Here is a 26,072-nt window from a genome sequence, read left to right as displayed (position 1 = left end):
ATAACTCAAGGATATCACCTACTGAGACCAATTTGAGGAGTTATAAATTTGAATCCCATACCTCATTAGGTTATACGTTCTTAAGGGGGAGTTCTCTATTGTCTGACACTCAACCCTCCAGAGTAAGATAAACAAACTTTCTTGCCAGTGGGTTGATTTTTTTTTTAGACTACTCTTTCCCTAAAGGTGTTGCCCTTTCAGAGTCCTGGCTTTATGAGGGGTTCTTAGTTCCAAGTCATTGCCTCTCAAAATCCTAAGGCTTCATGTCCTGTCCCTCAGTGGGCTAAATTAAAATTCAAGTCACTAATTATTAAGATTGGCAATTCCTTCCTTCACGCAGAGCAAGAACAGCTTCAGAACATGCTGACTGTTCTGGATTTGAGATCCTTGTTTTGTTTCTCCTGGTTCCTTACTTTGTGGTAAGCATAGCCTTACCTTTGAAAGAATGTTTGCCTTAGCATATCTAGCATTTCTAAATGTTGGTAGTAGAAACGGTACCAGTATGTCACAGAACTCCAGGAAGTACCATTCACAAAAAAAAAAAAAAAGAGAGACTATAATGTGAGTGGTCTCCTCTGGAGTCAAACCACTGCCTTCTCTAGCTCTTGGATTGTGTTTTCTAAACTAAAAGTTAGAATGTAATGCCCGGAAAGTATTCTAATGGCATAACAGGATTTAATATTTTAAACCGGAAGGTAGTATCTTTCCCTCTCCTAAATTTGGGACACATGATTGTTACAATGTCCAGGAAAAAAAAATGGTAATAGTTTGAAGCTCCTATGTAATAAAATATAAGCTGTTAAATCTTTTGGAGAAGCCTAAATGGTGTAGCCCTACTTGCCACATTTTACTGGTGAAAATCTTGGCAGACAGAATGCTAGAGAACTAGCAAAAGTGAATGTGGCATCAAAACAAAGCAAAACAGTTATTCAGTTGTTTTTCTGCAAGTCTTGTAGCTACTCCCTTACAAAACTATAAAGCAGATTCAAAAATTAGTAACAAAATAAGTAAAGGTATTGGATTTTATCTGCATAAAGATGACACTTGAAACCAAGGGAAGGAGGATGTATAAATAGTGGTTTTACAACAAAGTCTTACATTTGTGTTGTAACATGCAGAGAGGGGTGGTGAAGTTGGCTGGGCCTCCAGCTCTTGGTTTTGGCTCTGTTCACGATCTCAGGGTTATGAGAGTGCCTAAGATTTTCTCTCCCTCTCCCTCTGCCCTTCCCCCACAAAAATAAATAAATAATCTTGTTAAAAATAATAACATGCAGGGCACCTGGGTGGCTCAGTGAGTTAAGCCGCTGCCTTCGGCTCAGGTCATGATCTCGGGGTCCTGGGATCGAGTCCCGCATCGGGCTCTCTGCTCAGCAGGGAGCTTGCTTCCCTCTCTCTCTCTCTCTGCTTGCCTCTCTGCCTACTTGTGATCTCTCTGTCAAATAAATAAATAAAATCTTAAAAAAAAAATAATAACATGCAGAGAAAATTTAATTTGTAAAAAGATTTAAAGAAATATAACCCAGGAATTGGAAGAAAATTGTCTAAAAGAAAGAGTGCATTTACATAAAAGATTTTTATTTTATTTATTTTTTTTTTTTTTGGATAAAAGAAATTTGACCCTTCTTAAAGAAGCTATCTTCCCAGAAAAGGCATTCTGAGAAAACCCATGTCTTTGTGTGTCTGGCAAAGTTGTGATGTATGTCATGCCTACAGATAACAAGGCTTCATTTGAAGGTGAAACAAGCAATGGCATCCAGGTATGCCTTCTCTTTGCCACATCTTTGGGTGCTTAGCATAACAGAATTTTTGCAAAGAGCTCATATTTCCAAGATGCTCATGGCACTGTGGCTATCTTGCTTAGTTCTTTCTCAGAAAGATTTAGAGCCTCTATGCATTTAGGGAAATTGAGATACAAAAAAGAGAAAGGGAGAGAGCCAGTTACTACTGTAGAAGCTGCTCCTACTGCCATCTGCCTTTTATAGGAAGCAAGGATTTGAGGGGTTAAAAGTAATCCAATTTTAAGGGAACTTGATATAATGAGCCCTGAGCATTATATGCAACTGATCAATCACTAAACTCTACCCTGAAACTAATAATACACAATATGTTAACTAACTTGAACTTTTAAAAAAAAGTAATCCAGGGGCGCCTGGGTGGCTCAGTTGTTAAGCTGCTGTCTTCAGCTCAGGTCATGATCCCAGGGTCCACATCAGGCTCCCTGCTCAGTGGGAGGCCTGCTTGTCCCTCTCCCATTCCCTCTGCTTGTGTTCCCTCTCCTGCTATCTCTCTCTGTCAAATAAATAAATAAAATCTTTAAAAATTAAAAAAAAAATAGGGCTCTTGTGTGGCTCAGTGGGTTAAGCCTCTGCCTTCGACTAAGGTCATGATCTCAGCGTCCTGGGATCGAGTCCCGCGTCGGTCTCTCTGCTCAGCAGAGAGCCTGCTCCCCCTCTCTCTCTGCCTGCCTATCTGCCTACTTGTGATTTCTCTCTCTGTGTGTCAAATAAATAAATAAAATCTTTAAAAACAATAAAAAATAAAACAATCCAATTTTAACATAAGTAAATAAAATTGGTACAGCTGTATGATAGAATACATTTTTATCAAAAATAGTGAGCCAAAAAAAAGAGTGAGGCACATCTTCTATAAGTGCTCTGCAAGACATGTTATTACATAAAAAATGCAAAGTGTAGCAAATTATGTATCTAGTGTGTAACTTTTAAATGTATGTGTTGTATTACTGGATTGATATTTTCTAGAAGGAATATAAAAAATTACAGTTGCTACCTTGAAAAGCAGAATTAAAATCAGGGGAGAGAGGAGAGTTTTTCCTTTTATATATTCTTTATTAGTTGAACTATTTTTTACCATATGCATATATGCATATTTATAATATGCATATTCCTTCTAGTAAAAGAATAATTATGTGTGCATATGACTACATGTGCCTTTATAGAGTTTTAGAAAATCTTTATAACCTGAAGTCAAGAGAAATGGGCCCCATTCTTGATTATAGCAAGGATTTGTCACAAACCAGTTTGGTTCTCCTGTAAGTCTTGACTTCATCTCAGCTTTTTTCTTTCTCTTTTTTCTTTCTTTTCTTGATTGTCAAAGCAGGGCTGAGGGGAAATTCTCAGAGCAGGCATTCAGGGCTCATTTTCTTACAGGATAAAGGAAGACAAATGGATGAATATTCAAGTGGGAGATATAATAAAACTAAAAAATAATCAACCTGTCACGGTGAGTACCTCTTTGGGCTGTGGCTTTTTCTTTTTTTACTTGAGTGAGTACAAAGGAACCCTTTTAGCACTGCTGCAGCCACTGCTTTTGGTGACCTCTGTCTGCCTCACTTTGCATCCAGAGATTAACAGCTCCTGTGGTAAGAAGCTTGTTTTTGGGGGCGCCTGGGTGGCTCAGTGGATTGGGCCGCTGCCTTCGGCTCGGGTCGTGGTCTCGGGGTCCTGGGATCGAGCCCCGCGTCGGGCTCTCTGCTCCGCGGGGAGCCTGCTTCCTCCTCTCTCTCTGCCTGCCTCTCTGCCTACTTGTGATCTCTCTGTGTCAAATAAATAAATAAAATCTTTAAAAAAAAAAAAGAAGCTTGTTTTTGTCTGTCTCTCACCATAGCTACAGATAAAGAATGACTCGTTTCAGGAAGGGCTGTGTGTGGTAGCAGCTGTGGGTCCTAGACAAAGAGAACAAACCAAGTATCTATAAAATTTTTAGGATGAATATCTGTTCATGAGGTAATTGCTTTTGTCACACTGTAATATTAAAGACTGCCTTCATGCTTTCCTTACCTTCTCTGACTTTTCTGGCTACAGGCTGATGCGCTATTACTCTCTAGCAGTGAGCCCTATGGTCTGACGTATATAGAAACAGCAGAACTGGATGGGTAAGTGTTCCTTCCTGATAGTCATTTAAGACAATTGAGCCCCCTTAATATGTCACTGAGGGAGAGTATGATGCAGAGAATGAATTTTATTCTCAGATGGAAGTGCCAAAGATGCTAGAAATATCCAGATAAGTGAAAAGAGGAGGTCAGGCCCTTGGGACCTCAAGTCTAAGACTGAGCTCTTAACAGCAATAATCAAGCATCCACTGGGTGCAGAATCTGAACAAATAAATTCTATATTCTCCATCTCTAAACTGAAGACACTCTGGCTATATTCAGTAATGCTGAGTGATAGGAAAGAGGTGAATAGAACTGTAAAATTTCGGGGCACCTGGGTGGCTCAGTGGGTTAAAGCCTCTGCCTTCGGCTCGGGTCATGATCCCAGGGTCCTGGGATCGAGCCCCGCATCGGGCTCTCTGCTCCGCAGGGAGCCTGCTTCCTCCTCTCTCTCTGCCTGCCTCTCTGCCTAATTGTGATTTCTCTCTGTCAAATAAATAAAATATTAAATAACACCAATTCTCCTGAAGCTGTTCCAAAAAATTGAAGCAGAAGGAAAACTTCCAGACTCTTTTTATGAAGCCAGCATTACCCTGATCCCCAAACCAGGCAAAGACCCTACCAAAAAGGAGAATTTCAGACCAATATCACTGATGAATATGGATGCAAAGATTCTCAACAAGATCCTAGCAAACAGGATCCAGCAGCACATTAAAAAGATTATCCACCATGACCAGGTGGGATTCATCCCTGGGTTGCAAGGTTGGTTCAACATTCGCAAATCAATCAGTGTGATAGAACACATCAATAAGAGAAGAGAGAAGAACCACATGGTCCTCTCAATTGATGCAGAAAAAGCATTTGACAAAATCCAGCATCCGTTCCTGATGAAAACGCTTCAAAGTATAGGGATAGAGGGAACATTCCTGAACTTCATAAAATCTATCTATGAAAGACCCACAGCAAATATCATCCTCAATGGGAAAAAGCTTGCAGCCTTCCCGTTGAGATCAGGAACACGACAAGGATGCCCACTCTCACCACTCTTGTTCAACATAGTATTAGAAGTTCTAGCAACGGCAATCAGACAACAAAGAGAAATAAAAGGTATCCAAATTGGCAAGGAAGAAGTCAAACTCTCTCTCTTCGCAGATGACGTGATTCTTTATATGGAAAACCCCAAAGACTCCACCCCCAAACTACTAGAACTCATACAGCAATCCAGTAACGTGGCAGGATACAAAGTCAATGTACAGAAATCAGTGGCTTTCTTATACACTAACAATGAAAATACAGAAAGGGAAATTAGAGAATCGATTCCATTTACTATAGCACCAAGAACCATAAGATACCTGAGCATAAACCTAACCAAAGAAGTAAAGGACCTGTACTCGAGGAACTACAGAACACTCATGAAAGAAATTGAAGAAGACACAAAAAGATGGAAGACTGTTCCATGCTCTTGGATTGGAAGAATAAACATTGTTAAAATGTCTATACTGCCTAGAGCAATCTATACTTTTAATGCCATTCCGATCAAAATTCCACCGATATTTTTCAAAGAGCTGGAGCAAATAATCCTAAAATTTGTATGGAGTCAGAAGAGACCCCGAATTGCTAAGGAAATGTTGAAAAACAAAAACAAAACTGGTGGCATCACGTTACCCGATTTCAAGCTTTACTACAAAGCTGTGATCACCAAGACAGCGTGGTACTGGCATAAAAACAGACACATAGACCAGTGGAACAGAGTGGAGAGCCCAGATATGGACCCTCAACTCTATGGTCAAATAATCTTTGACAAAACAGGAAAAAATATTCAATGGAAAAAAGACAGTCTCTTCAATAAATGGTGCTGGGAAAACTGGACAGCGATATGTAGAAGAATGAAACTCGACCATTCTCTTACACCGTACACAAAGATAAACTCGAAATGGATAAAAGACCTCAACGTGAGACAGGAATCTATCAGAATCCTAGAGGAGAACATAGGCAGTAACCTCTTCGATATCAGCCACAGCAACTTCTTTCAAGATAAGTCTCCAAAGGCCAAGGAAACAAAAGCAAAAATGAACTTTTGGGACTTCATCAAGATCAAAAGCTTCTGCGCAGCAAAGGAAACAGTCAACAAAACAAAGAGGCAACCCACGGAATGGGAGAAGATATTTGTAAATGACAGTACAGACAAAAGGTTGATATCCAGGATCTATAAAGAACTTCTCAAACTCAACACACACAAAACAGATAATCATATCAAAAAATGGGCAGAAGATATGAACAGACACTTCTCCAACAAAGACATACAAATGGCTATCAGACACATGAAAAAATGTTCATCATCACTAGCCATCAGGGAGATTCAAATTAAAACAACATTGAGATACCACCTAACACCAGTTAGAATGGCCAAAATTAGCAAGACAGGAAACAACGTGTGCTGGAGAGGATGTGGAGAAAGGGGAACCCTCTTACACTGTTGGTGGGAATGCAAGTTAGTGCAGCCACTTTGGAGAACAGTGTGGAGATTCCTGAAGAAATTAAAAATAGAGCTTCCCTATGACCCTGCAATTGCACTGCTGGGTATTTACCCCAAAGATACAGATGTAGTGAAAAGAAGGGCCATCTGTACCCCAATGTTTATTGCAGCAATGGCTACGGTCGCCAAACTGTGGAAAGAACCAAGATGCCCTTCAACGGATGAATGGATAAGGAAGATGTGGTCCATATACACAATGGAGTATTATGCCTCCATCAGAAAGGACGAATACCCAACTTTTGTAGCAACATGGACAGGACTGGAAGAAATTATGCTGAGCGAAATAAGTCAAGCAGAGAGAGTCAAGTATCATATGGTCTCACTTATTTGTGGAGCATAACAAATAACATGGAGGACATGGGGAGATGGAGAGGAGAGGGAGTTGAGGGAAACTGGAAGGGGAGATGAACCATGAGAGACTATGGACTCTGAAAAACAACCAGAGGGTTATGAAGGGGCAGCAGGAGGGGGTGGGGTGGGGTGGGAGGTTGAGGAACCAGGTGGTGGGTAATAGGGAGGGCACGTACTGCATGGAGCACTGGGTGTGATGCCAAAACAATGAACACTGTTATGCTGTAAATAAGCAAATAAAAATAAATAAATTAAAAAAAATTAAAAAAAAAAAAGAACTGTAAAATTTCAGAATTTTTTTTGAGAGTTCCGAAGTTTCCAGTGGGAGTTAAGGGGGTGGGGAGGATGAGCATGGAGGCAATTATTTACTGATAAAATACCATGTTCTATAAAGGATTTAAGGTAGAGATTAATTAGCATGCAAAAGCTAAGGTCTTGGGAGGGAGACAAACCATAAATGACTCTTAATCTCACAAAACAAACTGGGGGTTGCTGGGGGGAGGTGGGATTGGGAGAGGGGGAGCGGGCTATGGACATTGGGGAGGGGAGGCGAACCATAAGAGACTATGGACTCTGAAAAACAACCTGAGGGTTTTGAAGGGTCAGGGGTGGGAGGTTGGGGGAACAGGTGGTGGGTGATGGGGAGGGCACGTTTTGCATGGAGCACTGGGTGTTGTGCAAAAAGAATGAATACTGTTACGCTGAAAAAAATAAATAAATAAAAAGGGAAAAAAAAAAAAAAAAAAAGCTAAGGTCTTAGGAAGAAAGAGGCCATCTTCAGAGAGCTTGTCCTATAGGGTTTTCTATCGATTGCATTCTTACAACTATTCCTCTTGATGCCCACAAGCTTTTTGAAATGTGGCTTCCATTTTTGTTTCTGTCTCTATGCATTCCTGTATCAACAAATGGTTACCTGGGATTCCTTCATGTGTCCTATAACTATTTATGAAAAGAGGTATGTTTACTTGGAAGTGTGTGCAGCAGTCTTACCAAGACCTGCTCCTCCTTCTTGAAGGGAGCAGGTGCCATCTTCAGGTTGTTTTGTGATGTCTCTTCAGCTTGATCAAGAGCACCTGACCAGCAAGATTTCATGGGTTGGTTGAAGTAGAGGTGGTGTGTTGCAGGGAATGAGAGCAGGGAGAGGGGTCTGAGTGGGCTAGCACTTGGCTCCTTGTGGAGGCATCTACCTCAATACTGACCTTGAGAGAGAGCAGTAGTTGTGACTCTTACAGCTCAAACCTGTAGCCCAAGCTTTACTGGCAGTATCTATATTCTAAAATCCCATGACGAAGTGGGAGAACCTGGACCCCTGCTGCTGTTGTACATGTGTCCTGTGCTCTGGTGACTCTGTGCCATTTGCTTTAGTGAAACCAACCTGAAAGTGAAGCAGTCCATCTCAGTTACCAGTAACTTGGAAGATAACCTGGGGCTCCTGTCTGCTTTTGATGGTGAGTTAGGAAGTAGTTTTGCCCCCCCACATGTTTATCAGTAGAGGACTGGTTAAATAAAGTATGGTAACTTAACTAACTTCATAACTTACTAAGAACAATACAGGATATTTTTTACATGGAAAAAATATTCAGAACATATCATTAACTGAAAAAAAAACTATTAGAGTTAACTCTGCGTAGCGTATATAACATAAGCTTGTTGGGGTGCCTGGGTGGCTCAGTGGGTTAAAGCCTCTGCCTTCAGTCATGATCTCAGGGTCCTGGGATTGAGCCCCACATCTGGCTCGCTGCTCAGCAGGGAGCCTGCTTCCTCCTCTCTCTTTCTGCCTGCCTCTCTGCCTATTTGTGATCTCTGTCTGTCAAATAAATAAATAAAATCTTAAATAAATAAATAAATAAATAGCATAAGCTTGTTTTTGGAAGCATATATGTTTACAAGTACATCTATAGAAAACTTGGAAGGATGTACTTCAAAAGATTAGTAGCACTTATCTCCAGGCAATTTTACTTTCTCCTTTCTCCTCCTTAGTATTGCATGTGTATTTACAAAAGACATATATTAGGGCGCCTGGGTGGCTCAGTGGTTTAAGCCGCTGCCTTCGGCTCAGGTCATGATCTCAGGGTCCTGGGATCGAGTCCCGCATCGGGCTCTCTGCTCGGCAGGGAGCCTGCTTCCCTCTCACTCTCTCTGCCTGCCTCTCTGCCTACCTGTGATCTCTCTCTGTCCAATAAATAAATAAAATCTTAAAAAAAAAAGACATATATTACTTTAGTAATCAGGAAAAAAATTATTTCCACTTTGAAAAAAAATACTAGATTTGCTTTAAGTAGTTTTTAATTTCTTCAGATTCGGAAATCATATGATCTGTCAGTACTGATGATGATAAGTTATCACGTGGGTTTTTCTCTCTCTGGATGACCCATGTCACATACAGAATTACTCTTCTTTAGTGCCCAGAAATCTTTGTCTGCCTTTCTAAAGGAAGCTGGTGAGAAGTGGGCAGCAGCTGAAAGAGTATAGGAAAAAGATGTGTATGTATTTTGAAAGAGGGGTATTCTTTTCTCTTTTCTGTTAAGCCTGCTATTAGGAAAGGCCTAAGATTACAGAGTCTGGACTCTTACTCCTTCATTTTTCTTCAGGAAAAGTGAGGTGTGAGTCTCCCAATAACAAGTTGGACAAATTCACAGGAATACTGACTTTTAAGGGAAAAAACTACACCCTGGACCATGACAAGCTGCTACTCCGAGGCTGCATCATCAGGAATACAGATTGGTGCTATGGCTTAGTGATTTACACTGGTACGTCTCCTAAGAGTCACAGTCAGACCCCCAACCTGCTATACTCCTTCATGATCAATTTATGAGCACTCAGTTTCCAGGATGTAAATATGGAACTCATGTACATACACCATGGCTTTGAGACAGACAGAAAGGGAGGTAGATAAATGGGTAGATGAGTGGATGGAAGATTTAAAAGCCTTTCTTCTTAGAAAAAAAAAAAGAAAAGACACCCCCCTCACCCCAAGAAATGAGCTGCCAACATTATCAGCTCTGCCTTTTTAAAGAAAGTCTTTGTGTTCTTATGAGTCTTTCTAATCATATCTGGACACAGGAAAAGGTTAACATAAAGAAAGAGTACACATGGAATTACCATGTGAGAGGGGAACATATGAAAGGAGAGTGTATATATGTGGATTACTCCCAGGAGAGAATACACATAGTGCTCACTATGGAGAAGAATACAAAATGTGAGGATTCAAGCCACAGAAAAGGCACATGTGAATTATTAGCAGTGGCCCCTCCTCAGATGTCATTTAGAACCATAATCCCTTATACCTGGTGAAGGTTTTTGGTGGGTTATAATGTGTTTGGGAAGATGGAGGAAGCTTCTGCGCCACCCTGTGCCCTTAGGGATGATGGGCTTTGGTGACAATGGGCATTGATGACAACCATAGTAAAAGGATGGGGAACACTGAAGAAAGCATCAAGAAAGATTTACCACGGTGAATATTCAACTCATAGCTCCCCTTCTAAAGAATTCACCCTTAGACAGAGGGATCTTAGTTGTCTCACTTTTACGGAAAATAATGAGATCCAAACCCTGGAGAGAAGCTTGAGAGTCTAGGGAGGCCTTGGTGGAACTTTTTTCATTAGTTCTTGAGTTATAGTGACAGCTTCTAGGCTGACTAACCCCAAACTCAAAAGATTTGAAGTACACTTATTTTCTTCACTGTACTTCAGCAGCTACTTCTACACATCGCCATTCAGAAAAAGCTCATTTTTTCAGCAAAGGGTTTCTCTCTAAAGCAATGGCAGTGAGGTTGCCATCCAGCACAAATTTAGTGCAAACCAAAAATTGATTCTTGGTTTAAATGTTAGTGAAAAGTCTCTTGGAGCTTTGGGAAACTCAGGGCAAAGGAGAACTGATACCACTTAAGAACATCTTGAAGGGTGGGCGCCTGGGTGGCTCAGTGGGTTAAGCCGCTGCCTTCGGCTCAGGTCATGATCTCAGGGTCCTGGGATCGAGTCCCACATCAGGCTCTCTGCTTGGCGGGGAGCCTGCTTCCCTCTCTCTCTCAATCTGCCTGCCTCTCTGCCTACTTGTGATCTCTCTCTCTTGCTGTCAAATAAATAAATAAAATCTTAAAAAAAAAAAAAAAAGAACATCTTGAAGGGCACCTGGGTGGCTCAGTGGGTTGGGCCTCTACCTTTGGCTCAGGTCATGATCTCGGGGTCCTGGGATTGAGCCCCACATCGGGCTCTCTGTTCAGCGGGGGGCCTGCTTCTCCCTCTCCCTCTGCCTGCTTCTCTGCCTACTTGTGATTTCTCTCTCTCTATCAAATAAATAAAATCTTTTTAAAAAAGAAAAAAAAAGAATATCTTGAAGTATTCAGTGCAGAGCCTGCTACATGATTCCCAGGTTCTACCGTGATCTCCACATCCTTCTTGAAACATGAGGTAGGGTCATTCTTTCTAAGGACCCTTGGAAGAGATCCTGTCCCTTGTAGCTTCCAGGCTCTGAGACAAACTTCTCATGACTTCAGGCCCTTCATGAAATGCCTTAGCTTATGCCCAGTATTCTCAGTGTCTGCCCACATTATTAGGGAAGTTCCAACTCCCTCATCTATAAACATTAATGAAATTCCTTCATTGGAGTACATGTAAGAATAACAATCAGGTGGTAAAAAGCAGAGAAATTGCTGCTTATACTTTCTTCTAAACCTCTTACATTTTATGTGCAGCCATACTGCACTAATGACCATTTCTGGTCAGTAATACCCAACTCTAGTCCCATTGGCCACTAAAAACTCTTTACTTCTACTTACCATCTGCCTATTGTGAGGAAATACAGTCTTTCTCAGCCCCAGAAAAGCCCCAGCTTCCACCTCAGAAGAAATCACTGCCATTGCCTTTTCTGTTCTTCCTTTCCCAATTAGAAACTTGCAATAGAGCCTGGCCCAGTAGAGGGTTTCATCAAAAGAAGGTAGAGAGCTCCTTATCAAAAAATCTCTTTTCTAAGCTAAATAAACCAGACGACGATGATGATAAGTTTGTGGCTCCTGGTGTTGAATTACTGTATTGTACACCCGAAATTAATGTAACACTGCTTGTTAAGTTATTGGAATTAAAATTAAAACTTAAAAAAAAAAAGAAACCTGGGGATCCTATTCTGACTTAACCCATCTACGGAAGATTAGACTGCCTAAGGTGCTGCAAAAAAAGGCGTCAACATTGATGTGCTTTGCAGAAATAGTTGGGATTATCCTTAGAAACAAAACGTGCATTTTTTTAGTTATTGGCACCAACTACAATGCTTTATCCAGACCTATATTATCCCCTGGCATTGGTAAGAGGTTTGATTAGATGATCATAAATGTATATTTCAATCCATTTTCAATCCTCTGAGTATATTCAATGATTCTAAGAGCTGGTCTCCCTGTTTCACTTAGGACCAGACACCAAATTAATGCAGAACTGTGGAAAGTCTACCTTTAAGCGGACACACATGGACCATCTCTTGAATGTCCTTGTGCTTTGGGTAAGTTAAAGACATTTTTTTGCTTCTTTACAAATAGACATGCTTTCCTTCCTTCCATGGCAGTAGCTGGCATTTCCCACTGGCTTTAGTTGTTTGAAAAACTCAGTTTTTGGTATGCTATTTCCTAATGCCAGAAGCAGGAAAGAACAGAGCTGGTTGACGAGGGAGTCTCTCTCTAGTTTACACCTCTGTTGTAGACGACAGTCACAATTTGTTTAAGATTTCGTGCTCTGATTAGTGATACTGGGATGGATCAAGGACCCTGCTTTAGACACTGACACATTTTTATCTCCTCATAGCCTGTCTTAGTCATGAGTACTTTAAGAAAACTTTACTTAGACTAATAGAATACCTTACTGAACACTGGATGATTTTCAAACTGTTTCCTTAGAGGAGTCTAAGGTCTGTCCTAGGGAAGATTGAAAAGATCAAGTGAGTTTTGTTCTGGCCCCCTCATCCTGATATTCCACTTCAAGAAGAGCAGCTTGATATTTATGTGTTCTATAAGATTTCAGTTGGAAAATAGAGATTCTGCTGCTAATGAATTTTGAAAATTTGAAAATAAATGAAATTTGAAAAGCACTCAACAGACAGCTTTGATAGCTTTGGTAACAGAAGCTTAAATTGAAGATTTATTTCTGTGCTATCCTATACAGGTTACCTTCATTCTTATCAGACATAGACTTGTTTGCATAACAGCAGTTTCAGTGGTGCCTATACTTAATTCAATGACTTTTCGTTTTTATTTTTACTCTATTGCTTAGACTGAAAATTCAAAAATGTCTTTTCTTTCTGTATATCTCTCATTAATATCTGAATTATAAACTGCCTCTTCTCCCTTATTAATTATGGGAAATATCACTGGTTTTTTCCCCCTAAATCCTCTGGATTTAGTAAATGGGGTTTTAGAAAACTAGGAAAGTTCATTCAGCTTTGAGACCAGAAGCTTGTATCTACTCTTTTTCTTTCTACTACTGTCTGCATAGCTTTCAGCAATTGAAACAAAATGACATTTCTTGGTTTCTTGTTGAGGAAGACAATCGCATCTGAGAATTCAGGAAGATGACATAGGTAAAAATGCCTCTGACAGTATTAGGAACATGTATTATTAGGTACTAAGGTCATTTAGCCTAGGCTTATTTTCAAAACAAGATGTCCCCCATATGCCCAGGAAGGTTCACCTACTTACTTACCTATCTGAAGGTCAGTGACAATACTTGACATCTGTTAGACGGACAAGTCCTGTTTAAAAGGCAGATTGCCACATATGAAGAAATTTTAAAACTAAAAAGCAAACCCCATAAGCTTCCGGAGAAGAATAAACGGTCATAAACCAGGATCAAAAATTAGAATAGCATTAACCTTCTCAACAGCAACAGCAGAAGATAAATCTCAATGCCTTCAAAGGTGTGTGAGAAAATTATGTGTAACCTGTAATTCTAAATCTAGGGAAGCTATTGATAAAATTCAAGTATAAAGAAATATCCATATCGTAAAGCCTCAAAAAATTTTATTCATTCGTCATGTCTTTCCTCTTATGAAGCTCCTAATATGTATACTTAAGCAAAACAAGAAAGTATATGAAGAAAAAAGATTATAGAAGCCTGAAAACATGGGGACAAGTGAAAGGGAATCCTAGGAAGATAGGTGAATAGCAAACCTAGAGAACTCCAGTGCAGATTAGAGCAGGAGTATTGAGGTACCAGCGGTGAGGGTCTCCAGAGAGAGAGAATATAGTTCCCTGTTCAGGTTCTCACAAGATAGAGGCAACAGAGAGTCCGTGGAAATGCTGGGGGCAGCTAAGCTGGCAGAGTAGTTGCTATAAATTCCTATATTTCTATGGTCGTTCATGCAATCTTTCCTTCAGAAAGTATGAAATATTATGGGCTACTGTGTTCAGTTTTGGGCATCCAGTTTAAGAAGAACATTGAGAAGCTTAATGAAATGACTGTAAAGAAGTACAAACAGGAAGTAAATACCTAAGAGCCCTGATGGGATGAACCATCAGCAGACCCAAGGTGTTGAGTTTTTGGAAGCAGAAAGTAGATCGATGATATTGATAGATAAACCAGAGTAGTGAAACTTCAGTGCAAATGCATTCTTCTTGATAGAGCTCGGTAATTGCTCCAAGCTAGCATCAGCAGGTATGGAGAACAGAAGGGGTAGGTGGGATAATGATTTGGGATAATTAATTTTAAAACTGCCCATAAAACAACATGGGCAACAGTTGGCCCTTTGTACCACCCTGCCACCCCTATAGCGTGTATATAGCAATAACAAATGTATTTGCCGTCTAGTCTCAGACAAGAGAACTGCTTTCTAAGGAAATTTAACAACGTTTCTCAGAGCACTAGTGCTTCTAATGTGGGTATCACATCACTTTAGAGTAAAACCCATTTTATTTTAAATTCAAGGGGCAGGGTACCTGGGTGGCTCAGTTGGTTGTGATTTTGGCTCAGGTCATGATCTCGTGGATCCTGGGATCAAGCCCTGCAGCAGGCTTCTCACTTAGCAGGGAGCCTGCTTGGGGTTCTCTCTCTCTCCCTTTGCTCCTCCCCAACACATGCACACATACTCTCTTGTTCTCTCTCAAATAAATAAATAGCATAGCTCATGTAGGCAGGCAGGTAGGTAGGTAGGTAGTTATGGGGCTTAAATGTGCTTGAATGCTCCTTGTGCTCCTGAAGGTGAGCTCCATCAATAACACATACTGCCTACCTACACAAAACACATGCTTCCATGTTCCCATTCAGGAGAGTGGCCTACTGGGGAAGCACAATTTACCAAAAGAAACCAAACCAACCTATAATGATTAAACTGCTCTTTTACTCATATTTTTAAGTGGACTAGAAGGAAACCAGGAACACAAAAGAGAAGGATGAGGATGAACAAATGGAATAACTGACCCCAGAAAAGACACAATTCAGAGAAAGGAAAAGAACTTCCAAAAATTCTTATTACTATTCTTAGAAGACACAATTGCATAAATAAAGTAAGAATAGGGTTGCTTAAAAAATGGAAAAAGAAAAAATCAATCTAAGAGCAATAGAAAAGAATTTCGGGAAGTAAAAATAGCTGAAATTTAAAAAGCCAATAAAAGGGCTGAAATAGGGTTTTCCCACCGCCCCCGCGGTGGGTCGCAGCAGCTCGGGCGGCTGGAGGAGCGGCAGCAGCCAGGCAGCCCAGCTTCGCGAAGGCTCTCGCCCGCCCCGCCGCCACGATGCCCAAGAGGAAGGTGAGCTCCACCGAGGGCGCAGCGAAGGAGAAGCCCAAGAGGAGGTCGGCGCGGTTGTCCGTGAAGCCCGCGCCTGTGAAAGTGGAAGCGAAGCCCAAGAAGGCGGCCGCAAAGGATAAATCTTCAGACAAAAAAGTGCAAACAAAGGGGAAAAGGGGAGCAAAGGGAAAACAGGCTGAAGTGGCTAACCAAGAAACGAAAGAGGACTTACCTGCAGAAAACGGAGAAACTAAAAATGAGGAGAGTCCAGCATCCGATGAAGCAGGAGAGAAAGAAGCCAAGTCTGATTAATATCACATACCATGTCTTATCAGTGGTCCCTGTCTCCCTTCTTGTACAATCCAGAAGAATATTTTTATCAACTATTTTGTAAATGCAAGTTTTTTAGTAGCTCTAGAAGCATTTTTAAGAAGGAGGGAATCCCACCTCATCCCATTTTTTAAGTGTAAATGCTTTAAGAGGTGAAATCATTTGCTGGTTGTTTATTTTTTGGTACAACCAGAAAATAGTGGGATATTGAATGTGGGAGACTTTGATTGTCTTGGGTGTCAGCTCAACATTCCATAGATGGGGTAGTTTTTATATCCTGTAATTCCCAGCATACTAAACGGCAATTTGGAGTCAGTCGTGCATTTAATATGTCTTGAATATTTTAAATTACTCCTTTTCCCATGTTGTTTTGGTAGAATTGTTGCCTAAAGAAAACCACTCCTAGATCTTGGCTCTCCCTGTCAGAATTCTTGTGCACTCTGTAACATCTTGGTCATGGTAGTCCAATTTTCCTAGTAACTCTGTTAATGTGCTGTGCAAGATTGAAAATTTGAGTATGTAGTGTATATGATATTAAACTGTGAATTAATGGGACTTAACACTGTAACAGTGTATCAGCATTTGAATCTATTGGTACTTGATACACTGTTAAGGAAAAATTGCCTCCAAATTTTAAGCTGGAAGGTCACTGGAATAACTTTTAGAAAAGAATCACAACTACGTGATTTTTAAGATTTTTGGTATGTATGTTAGGAATTGTGTACAAATTGAAATGTCTATACTGATCCTCAGAACAACCAATAAAAACTCAGTTATGAAAAAAAAAGGGCTGAAATAAAGAGTCAAAGAACTCTCTAATAAAAAGATAGAGATAAAATGTATGAGACAAATACTTCTTTTTAATAGAGAACCAAACCAGCAGCCCCCAAATTCATCTACCGGGAGTATTAGGAAGAGAAAATGAAGGGGACAGCATTGTCAAGAAATAATAGAAGAATATTTCCTAGAATTCAAAAAGGATATGAGTTTCAGATCTAAAGTGTACAATAAGCATCATGAATTTTAGAGCTTCAAGGGTATAGAGAAGTCCCTCAAAATTTTCACAAGGATAAGAATAAGATACCAACCAAAAACTGAGAATTAGATTGGTACCAGATTTCCTACCCATATAACTGGGTCTAGAAATTAGTAGGATCATCCCTTCAAAGGTCTTAATGAAAGTTATTTTGACCTAGAAATCTATATCCAGGAAAACTACAAATCAAGTGAAAAAACAAACCTGTTACTATCTTAAGACTTTTACCCTTGCTGTCAAGGCCTGCCTCAAATCTTTGCAGGGCTTGTTTCTTGTTCATCGTTCAATGCCACCTTTTCAAAGAAACCTCTTTTCTGTCTAAAGTAGTCACTCCCACCAAGACCTTCTTTATCCTGTTAACCTGTTTTATTTTCATCATAGCACTTAGCACTAGTTAATTTTTTTTTAACTTCCTATCTTGGCCACCTATCTCCACAGCAGTGTAAACTTTGAGAGTAAAGACATTGTCCTTTTTTTTGTTGTTGTTTTTACTACCTCATCTTCAGTCTCTAGAACTATGCCTGATACATAACAGAGCTTTACTATTCTTTGTTGAGTTCATGAAGAAAATGAATGAATATCTGAGCTACCAAATTATGAACCTCTAAGGTAGAAATTAGGTCATATTCATCTCTATATTCTTGGAAGTGCCTTGCACAAAATAATGCTCAGGAAATACCCTTTGAATGGTTACTAAATGAGGAAATGTTCTTGAATTAGCTAAGTTCTTGTCAGCGCTGTAGTTTTGTTTATAGGGTATTTATTGCCAGGAGATTGTTAACGTAATTAGATGTAATGCACTCTCAGTTCTTGAAGCTGCAGCACAAATCTTACCTGGTTTAAACACTTCATTTTCTTCATTTTTGGAAATGTTTCTTAGGGGAAAATCTGGCAGATACAAGAAGCATATTTAGCAAAATTGCTTCCTTATGAGCCCACAACTGAGCTGCAGTTTGATCCCCTCTCTCTCCCCAGGGACCAGAGCTCACAGTGACACTGCTTTCTAACCCCACTCTATTAAGTTAGAGTGTGTCTATTGAGTAAAGAAGCAGAGTGTTTGAAACTTTAGTGGTGCCAGAAATCCAGGATATATTTTTTGTTTGTTTGTTTATTTACAGCATAACAGTGTTCATTGTTTTGGCATCACACCCAGTGCTCCATGCAGTACGTGCCCTCCCTATTACCCACCACCTGGTTCCTCAACCTCCCACCCCCCCGCCTCTTCAAAACCCTCTGGTTGTTTTTCAGAGTCCATAGTCTCTCATGGTTCATCTCCCCTTCCAGTTTCCCTCAACTCCCTCTCCTCTCCATCTCCCCATGTCCTCCATGTTATTTGTTATGCTCCACAAATAAGTGAGACCATATGATACTTGACTCTCTCTGTTTGACTTATTTCGCTCAGCATAATTTCTTCCAGTCCCGTCCATGTTGCTACAAAAGTTGGGTATTCATCCTTTCTGATGGAGGCATAATACTCCATTGTGTATATGGACCACATCTTCCTTATCCATTCATCCATTGAAGGGCATCTTGGTTCTTTCCACAGTTTGGCGACCGTAGCCATTGCTGCAATAAACATTGGGGTACAGATGGCCCTTCTTTTCACTACATCTGTATCTTTGGGGTAAATACCCAGCAGTGCAATTGCAGGGTCATAGGGAAGCTCTATTCTTAATTTCTTGAGGAATCTCCACACTGTTCTCCAAAGTGGCTGCACTAACTTGCATTCCCACCAACAGTGTAAGAGGGTTCCCCTTTCTCCACAGCCTCTCCAACACACGTTGTTTCCTGTCTTGCTAATTTTGGCCATTCTAACTGGTGTCAGGTGGTATCTCAATGTTGTTTTAATTTGAATCTCCCTGATGGCTAGTGATGATGAACATTTTTTCATGTGTCTGATAGCCATTTGTATGTCTTTGTTGGAGAAGTGTCTGTTCATATCTTCTGCCCATTTTTTGATATGATTATCTGTTTTGTGTGTGTTGAGTTTGAGAAGTTCTTTATAGATCCTGGATATTAACATTTTGTCTGTACTGTCATTTGCAAATATCTTCTCCCATTCCGTGGGTTGCCTTTTTGTTTTGTTGACTGTTTCCTTTGCTGTGCAGAAGCTTTTGATCTTGATGAAGTCCCAAAAGTTCATTTTTGCTTTTGTTTCCTTGGCCTTTGGAGATTTCAAGCTTTACTACAAAGCTGTGATCACCAAGACAGCATGGTACTGGCATAAAAACAGACACATAGACCAGTGGAACAGAGTGGAGAGCCCAGATATGGACCCTCAACTCTATGGTCAAATAATCTTCAACAAAACAGGAAAAAATATTCAATGGAAAAAAGACAGTCTCTTCAATAAATGGTGCTGGGAAAACTGGACAGCGATCTGTAGACGAATGAAACTCGACCATTCTCTTACACCGTACACAAAGATAAACTCGAAATGGATAAAAGACCTCAACATGAGACAGGAATCTATCAGAATCCTAGAGGAGAACATAGGCAGTAACCTCTTCGATATCAGCCACAGCAACTTCTTTCAAGATAAATCTAGGATATGTTTTTGGGGTAAGGAACAATGAAAAGTGCAGATGTGAAGGTCAAAGGACCAAGGAATACTTTTTGTTTACAGCTGCCTGTGAAACCTGGGGGCTCCCCTGTGACAGGGACATCCTTAGTAGTTCTCTGTTAGTTTTGTCCACAGTGACAAAATTGAGTATCTCTGAGCATTTACTGGTACTACTTTTTGTGAAATGGAACGCTGTCTGCTCTTCTTGGATCTGACTGGCTCTGATAATAAACAAGCAACCTGGGGGTTTGTAGCCACAACCAATTTCTTATTTGTTTCTAACTGTAGAAAAGAAGCAAGGTGAAGTGTTAGAGACTACATACCAATAAATTCCATCACAATAAGAGACATAGAACATCTGCAAGGGCTTAGAAAGCCTTGGGATAGCAGGAAAAGTTCTGGGAATGAGGAAAGAGCAGACTGTGTCCTGCCCCTACAGGACTCACACTGAGGGAAGCTCTGCCCTATGGGATTTGTCTCATAGAGGTAATTTTCCTTTCTGGTGGCTTAATCTGAGCAGAAAGAACTGGTCCTGGGGGACTCATGGTCCCACAGTAGAGGCAGGGCACATCACTAGAAATCATGGGTAATTCTCAGTTATCCAGGCAACCGAGATGGAGCAGGTTGAAGTTCCCCTGTAATATTTTCCCACAGCTTTGAAAGAAATAATTTATTTTAATAATTTATAACAAATAAATAAATTATAAATAAATCTCTATTTATAAATAATAATTTATTCTTTTACCTTCCCCATTTTCTCCCACTGGAGCTGATGAAATAGTGCCAAATGTGGACTCAAAGTTAATGCTGGCCACATAGATTATCCAAAAAGGAAGGTGGGACCAATAGAATTCGTCATTGAGGTTTGATCTGAATAATGAAGACAGCTTTGCATTCACATGACTCATTGAAGAGAAGGAGAAAGAAATAGAAATAAGATTGAGAAGAAATGGTTTTATAGCCCCAAAGAGACCATCACAAAGAGCTCAGCTACTCAGTACGAATCTGCGTTTGGCTAGAAATAAAAGCAGGTTTTAATTTTTTTTTTCAGTCTTCCTCTGTTTGGTTCTCCCCCATCCCATTACTCATTCAACACTCAAATCTCAAATATTGAATGACACTAAGGATTTACTTTTAATTTTTAAGTGATAAAAGCATTGTGGTTATGTATTTAAATAATACCCTTTAAAGGTATATATTAAACAGATAAAATTATATAATGTGAGAAATTTGCTTAAAAGGGGAAAAGGAGGGTGCCTGGGTGGCTCAGTGGGTTAAGCCTCTGCCTTCGGCTCAGGTCATAATCTCAGGGTCCTAGGATCGAGTTCCGCAGTGGGACTCGATCAGCGGAGAGCCTGCTTCTCCCCCCATCTCTCTCTGCCTGCCTTTCTGCCTACTTGTGATCTCTGTCAAATAAATAAATAAAATCTTTAAAAAAAAATTTTTTTTAAGGGGCACCTGGGTGGCTCAGTGGGTTAAAGCCTCTGCCTTCGGCTCAGGTCATGATCCCAGGGTCCTGGGATCGAGCCCCACATCAGGCTCTCTGCTCCGCCGGGAGCCTGCTTCCTCCTCTCTCTCTGCTTGCCTCTCTGCCTAGTTGTGATTTCTCTCTGTCAAATAAATAAAATATTTCTTAAAAATTAAAAAAAAATTTTTTTAAGAAAAGGGGAAGAGGAGGTTTAAATGAAGTAAGACTGGCAATGAATTGAGAGTTGTTGAAACTGAGTGGTGGGTACATAGGTATTCATTATACCATTTATATAACTTAATTTTTCATAATAGAAAGTTTTTTAAAATCTCATTTTCTGAGAATGGTCTCAGACCTACTCCTTCTGCCTTTTATACACTTGTCCTCAAAGACTTTCCCCTCAAAAACAAATACTTTACCCATCAGCAACTCAAAGATGAGAACTCCAGCCATCTAGCAGTGGGAATGTGTTGCTTTGAGCTAGTTACACTTTGTGACAAAGTGCACAGGTGTGAAGACCATTGAGTAGACTTAGAAATGGTTCAACAGTAACATCATACCTGTCTGCTCTAAAGGTATGTGGGCATCTAACATAAGTGGAACGTTACAAAGTTGTTGTTCTACAACAACTTTGGAAAGCATTTAGCAGTTTCCTAAAAAGTTAAATATAAATTTACTATAGGATCCAGCAAGTCCAATTCTAAATATTTACTAAGGAAATAAAAGCATATATCCATGTAAAATCTTGTACACACGTGTTTGGCACAGCTCTTTGCAATAGCCATAAACTGGAAAAACTCAAATGTCCAACAAATTAGTAAACAAATTGTGCAATATCCATACAATAGAAGGCTACTCAGCAATAAAAATAAATGAACTATCAGTAGATGCAAAAACGTAAATAAATCCCAAAATAAAAAAATTATGCTGAGCAAAAGAAGCTGTCAAAAAAAGAACATATATTATATGATTCCATTCATATAAAATTTTTTGATTTTTTTATCTTTAAGATATAATTGGCATGTAATGTATGAGTTTAAGGTGTACTGTACAGTGATTTGATACATGCATATGTCAAATATATAGTGAAGTAATTACCACAATAAGGATAGTTAACATATTCATCACCTCAAAGAGGTATAATTCTTTTGTTTGTTAGTTTGGTGGTAAGAACTTTTAAGATCTACTCTCTCAGCGACTTTCAAATATACAATACAGGATTGTTAAGCCTAGTCACCATGCTGTTCATTACATCTCCAGAACTTAAATATAACTGGAACTTTGTACTCTTTGACCCCCTTCACCCTATTCCTCCTCACCTACCCTTAGCCCCTAGCAACCACCAATCTGCTGTCTGTTTTTATGGGACTTTGTTTTTGTTTTAAATTCCACATGTAGAGTATCAGAGTATTTGTCTTTCTCTGGCTTATTTCACTTAGCATAATGCCATCAAGGTTCATCCATGTTGTCACAAATAGCAGAATTTTCTTCTTTGTTATGGTTGACTAGTATTCCTCTCTGTGTGTGTGTGTGTGTGTGTGTGTGTGTAACACATTTTCTTTATCTGTTCATCTGTCAGCAGACACTTAGGTGATTTCCATGTTTCGGCTTTTGTAAATAATGGCACAGTGAACATGGGGGTAGAGATAACTCCTCAAGATAGTGATTTAATTTCCTTTGGATATATACTCAGAAGTGGAATTACTAGATCATATGGTAGTTCTAGTTTTAATTTTCTCAGGAGCATCTGAACTGTTTTCAGAGTGGCTGTACCAATTTACATTCCCATCAACAGTGTACATCCCCCCTAGTATGTGTTATCTCTTTTTTTTTATTACAGCCATTCTAACACTCTTTGATTATAGCTTTTCTAAGGTGACATCTCATTGTGGTTTGGATTTGCATTTCCCTGATAATTAATGATGTTGAGTATCTTTTCACATACCTTTGGTCATTTGAAATCTAAATATGAAACAAATATTTGAAACCTATTATTGGGGTGCCTGGACGGCTCAGTCGGTTAAATGCCTACCTTCAGCTCAGGTCATGATCTCAGGGTCCTGAGATGGAGCCCCATGTACAGCTCTCTGCTCAATAGGAAGTCTGCTTCTCCTTCTCCCTCTGCTCCTCACCCATACTCTCTCTCCCTTGCAAATAAATAAATAAAATCTTAAAAGAAATTTTAATTAAAAAAGAAACCTCACCTGTACCCCTGGGGATAAAAATACATTATATATTTATAAAAAAATAAAAAATTTTTAAAAAGAAAGAAACCTCTTATCTATTTAGGTCCTTTGCCCTTTGTTTAATTGAATTATTTGCTTTTTTTCTGTTTGCTGTTGAGTTGCATGACTCCCATATGTATTTTGGATATTAACCTCTTTTCGGATACATGATTTGCAAATATCTTCTTTTTCTCCATAGATTTCCTTTTTATTGTCAATCATTTCTTTCGTTGTGCAGAAGACTTTAATTTGATGTAATCCCACTTACTCATTTTTGCTTTTGTTGCTTGTTGTCACATCCATAAAATCATTGCCAGACTGCTGTCAGAGAGCTTTTTCTGTTTTTTTCCTAAGAATTTTATGGTTTCAGGTCTTACATTTAAGTCTTTAATCCATTTTGAGTAAATTTTTTGTGAGAGGTATAAGATAGGGGTCCCGTTTCACTCTTTTACATATGATTATCTAGTTTTTCCAGCACCATTTATTGAAGAGTCTGTCTTTTCTCCATTGAGTATTCTTGCCTCCCTTGTCCAGTATCAGTTGGCCTTATGTGCATGGGTTTATTTCTGGACTCTTGACTCTGTTCCATTGCTGTATATGTCTGTGTTTATGCCAGTATCATACTGTTGTTTTTGTTTTTTGTTTTAAGCTTTTGTTTATGTGACACGGTGGGGTGGTGGAGAGCAAGCTCCAAGCAGAGACAGAGGCAGGCAGGGGAGAAGCAGGCTTCCCACTGAGCAAAGAGCCCGATGTGGGGGTCGATCCGGACACTGGGATCATGACCTGAGCCAAAGGTAGCCACTTAACCAACTGAGGCACCCATACTGATTTGATTAGTATAGCTTGGTAATATAGTTTGAAATGAGGACATGTGATGCATCTAGCTTAGTTTTCTTTCTCAAGATTATTTTGGCTATTCACAGTTTTTTAGGGTTCTATAGAAATTTTAGGATTATTTTTTCTATTTCTGTGAAAAAAAATACCATTGGAATCTTGATAGGCATTACATTGACTCTATAGATAGCTTTGGGTAGTAGAATTTAACAATGTTTATTGTTCCAATCCATGAACATAGAATATCTTTCCATTTATTGTATCTTCACTTTCTTTCATTAGTGTCTAAATCCCAATTGATCACAATGTTTGATCCTTTAAATGTGTTGTTGAATTTGGTTTGCTAGTATTTTGTTGAGAAGTTTTGCATCTATATTCACCAAGGATATTGGCTTATTGTTTTTTTCTCTTGTAGTGTCTTTGTCTGGCTTTGGTACCAGGGTAATGCTGGCCTTGTAAAATGAGTTCAGGAAGATTATCTCCTCTTCCCAAACTTCTTTTCTAAACATCATTCTCAAATTTGTCTTTTTTCCTTTCTTGCCCCTCTTTACCCTTTTCTCTCTCAACCTGATGGCAGGTTGAGCTAATTTGGAACGATGATCTTGGGTAAGAAGGTATCATCTTTAGGGGCATCTGGGTGGTGCAGTCAGTTAAGCAGCTGACTCTTGGTTTTAGCTCAGGTCATGATCTCAGGTCATAAGATTGAGCCCCGCATTGGGTTCCATGCTAGTTAGCAGCAAAGTAACTTTAGGAAAAGTACTTTTCTGTTTTTAATATCAAATACCTTATCTATTACTAAAAAAGAGGTTTTGTAAATATTAAATTAAATAATATACATAAAGTTCTCAGCACAGTTGCTAATACTTAATAAGTGTTTGATATAGTTTAGTTACTTTTTTTAAGATTTTATTTATTTATTTGACAGAGAGAGACACAGCAAGAGAGGGAACACAAGCAGGGGAGTGGGAGATGGAGAAGCAGGCTTCCCACTGAGCAGACCCTGGGATCATGACCTATGCTGAAGGCAGATGCTTAATGACTGAGCCACCCAGGCTCCCCTAGTTTAGTTACTTTTATTTCCCTTCAAAGTCCCAAAGATGCTTCCTGCTGGGCTTTTTTTTTTTTTTTTCTGTCCTGGGTAGTACTGGTTAGAGCCTATGAACTATAGGGCCCCCCTGACCTCCAAGAAGAGAGAGAAGTTTGTTGAGAGATAAGTCTCCAAAAGGTAGATCTGAAGCAGCATATGTCTTGGACGAGATGTTAATTCTTTTTTTGATTTTTCAGATTTTCCTGTTTTTAGGCGGCATGTGTTTTATCCTAGCAATTGGGCATGGCATTTGGGAGAATGAGAAAGGCTACTACTTCCAGGATTTTCTACCATGGGAAGAATATGTGTCTTCGTCAGTTGTCTCTGCCATCCTCACATTCTGGTCCTACTTCATTATTCTCAACACTATGGTGCCCATTTCCCTTTATGTCAGGTAGGCTTTTCTGGCCACTTTGTGTTATAGGAGGAGGAACTGACTTTTTGCTTCCTGCTTAACTTACCAAATAGACTGTGAATGTTTAGAAAACATAGATTGCATGCTTTTTAACTGTTTCCTTCCCACAGTACCCAGTGTACAAAACACTCTGGGAAATGTCTAGAGGTAGGGATGCCTGGGTGGCGCAGTCAGTTAAAAGACCAACATGGTTTCAGCTCGGGTTATGATTTCAAGGTCCTGAGATTGAGCCCCACATCTGGCTTCACACTCAATGTGGAGTACCCTTGGGATTCTCTCTCCCTCTTCCTGGCTCCCTTCTGCTTGTGCTTCTCTTACTCTCTCTCTCTCAAATAAATAAATAAATCTTAAAAAAAAAAAGATAAGAAACTGCCAAACTTCTTGTCCAAGTGTTAAAAAAAAAGTCTAGAAATTGTGTAAATGCTTTCATATCCAGAATACTGTGCTAGATACTATGTGAGTTATACAAATGAAAATCATCCCTACACTCAAATGGCTTATAATGTAAATGACTAGGGGCACCTCAGTGGCTCAGTCATTAAGCATCTGCCTTCAGCTCAGGTCATGATCCCAGAGTCCTGGGCTCCCTGCTCCATGGGGAGCCTGCTTCTCCCTCTCCCTCTCCCACTCTCCC

At 39.7% G+C, this 26,072-nt stretch overlaps 2 protein-coding genes across 2 annotated transcripts in view; both read left to right on the top strand.

Moving 5' to 3' along the window:
* Window positions 1-26,072, top strand: part of LOC123952567 (phospholipid-transporting ATPase FetA-like) — a 111,574-nt gene that overhangs the window by 46,325 nt on the left and 39,177 nt on the right. The window contains exons 7-12 of the mRNA XM_046021836.1: window positions 3,168-3,240; window positions 3,822-3,892; window positions 8,142-8,224; window positions 9,368-9,526; window positions 12,178-12,266; window positions 25,221-25,417. Coding sequence (XP_045877792.1) covers window positions 3,168-3,240; window positions 3,822-3,892; window positions 8,142-8,224; window positions 9,368-9,526; window positions 12,178-12,266; window positions 25,221-25,417 — 672 coding nt within the window. The remainder of the gene's footprint in view (window positions 1-3,167; window positions 3,241-3,821; window positions 3,893-8,141; window positions 8,225-9,367; window positions 9,527-12,177; window positions 12,267-25,220; window positions 25,418-26,072) is intronic.
* On the top strand, window positions 15,487-16,296 carry LOC123953536 (non-histone chromosomal protein HMG-14-like). Its single transcript, XM_046023881.1, has one exon. It carries the CDS (start codon window positions 15,487-15,489, stop codon window positions 15,790-15,792), a length of 306 nt encoding a protein of 101 aa, XP_045879837.1. The 3' UTR covers window positions 15,793-16,296.

Source organism: Meles meles, chromosome 11 (assembly GCF_922984935.1).
Source record: "Meles meles chromosome 11, mMelMel3.1 paternal haplotype, whole genome shotgun sequence".
Lineage (NCBI taxonomy): Eukaryota > Metazoa > Chordata > Mammalia > Carnivora > Mustelidae > Meles > Meles meles.
The sequence above is the reverse complement of the archived record's forward strand: the minus strand, read 5'-3'. Positions and strand labels throughout refer to the sequence as shown.

Bases quoted from the DNA above. Each gene is read 5' to 3' on its own strand.
- LOC123953536 (XM_046023881.1), top strand. From the start codon at position 15,487: ATGCCCAAGAGGAAGGTGAGCTCCACCGAGGGCGCAGCGAAGGAGAAG.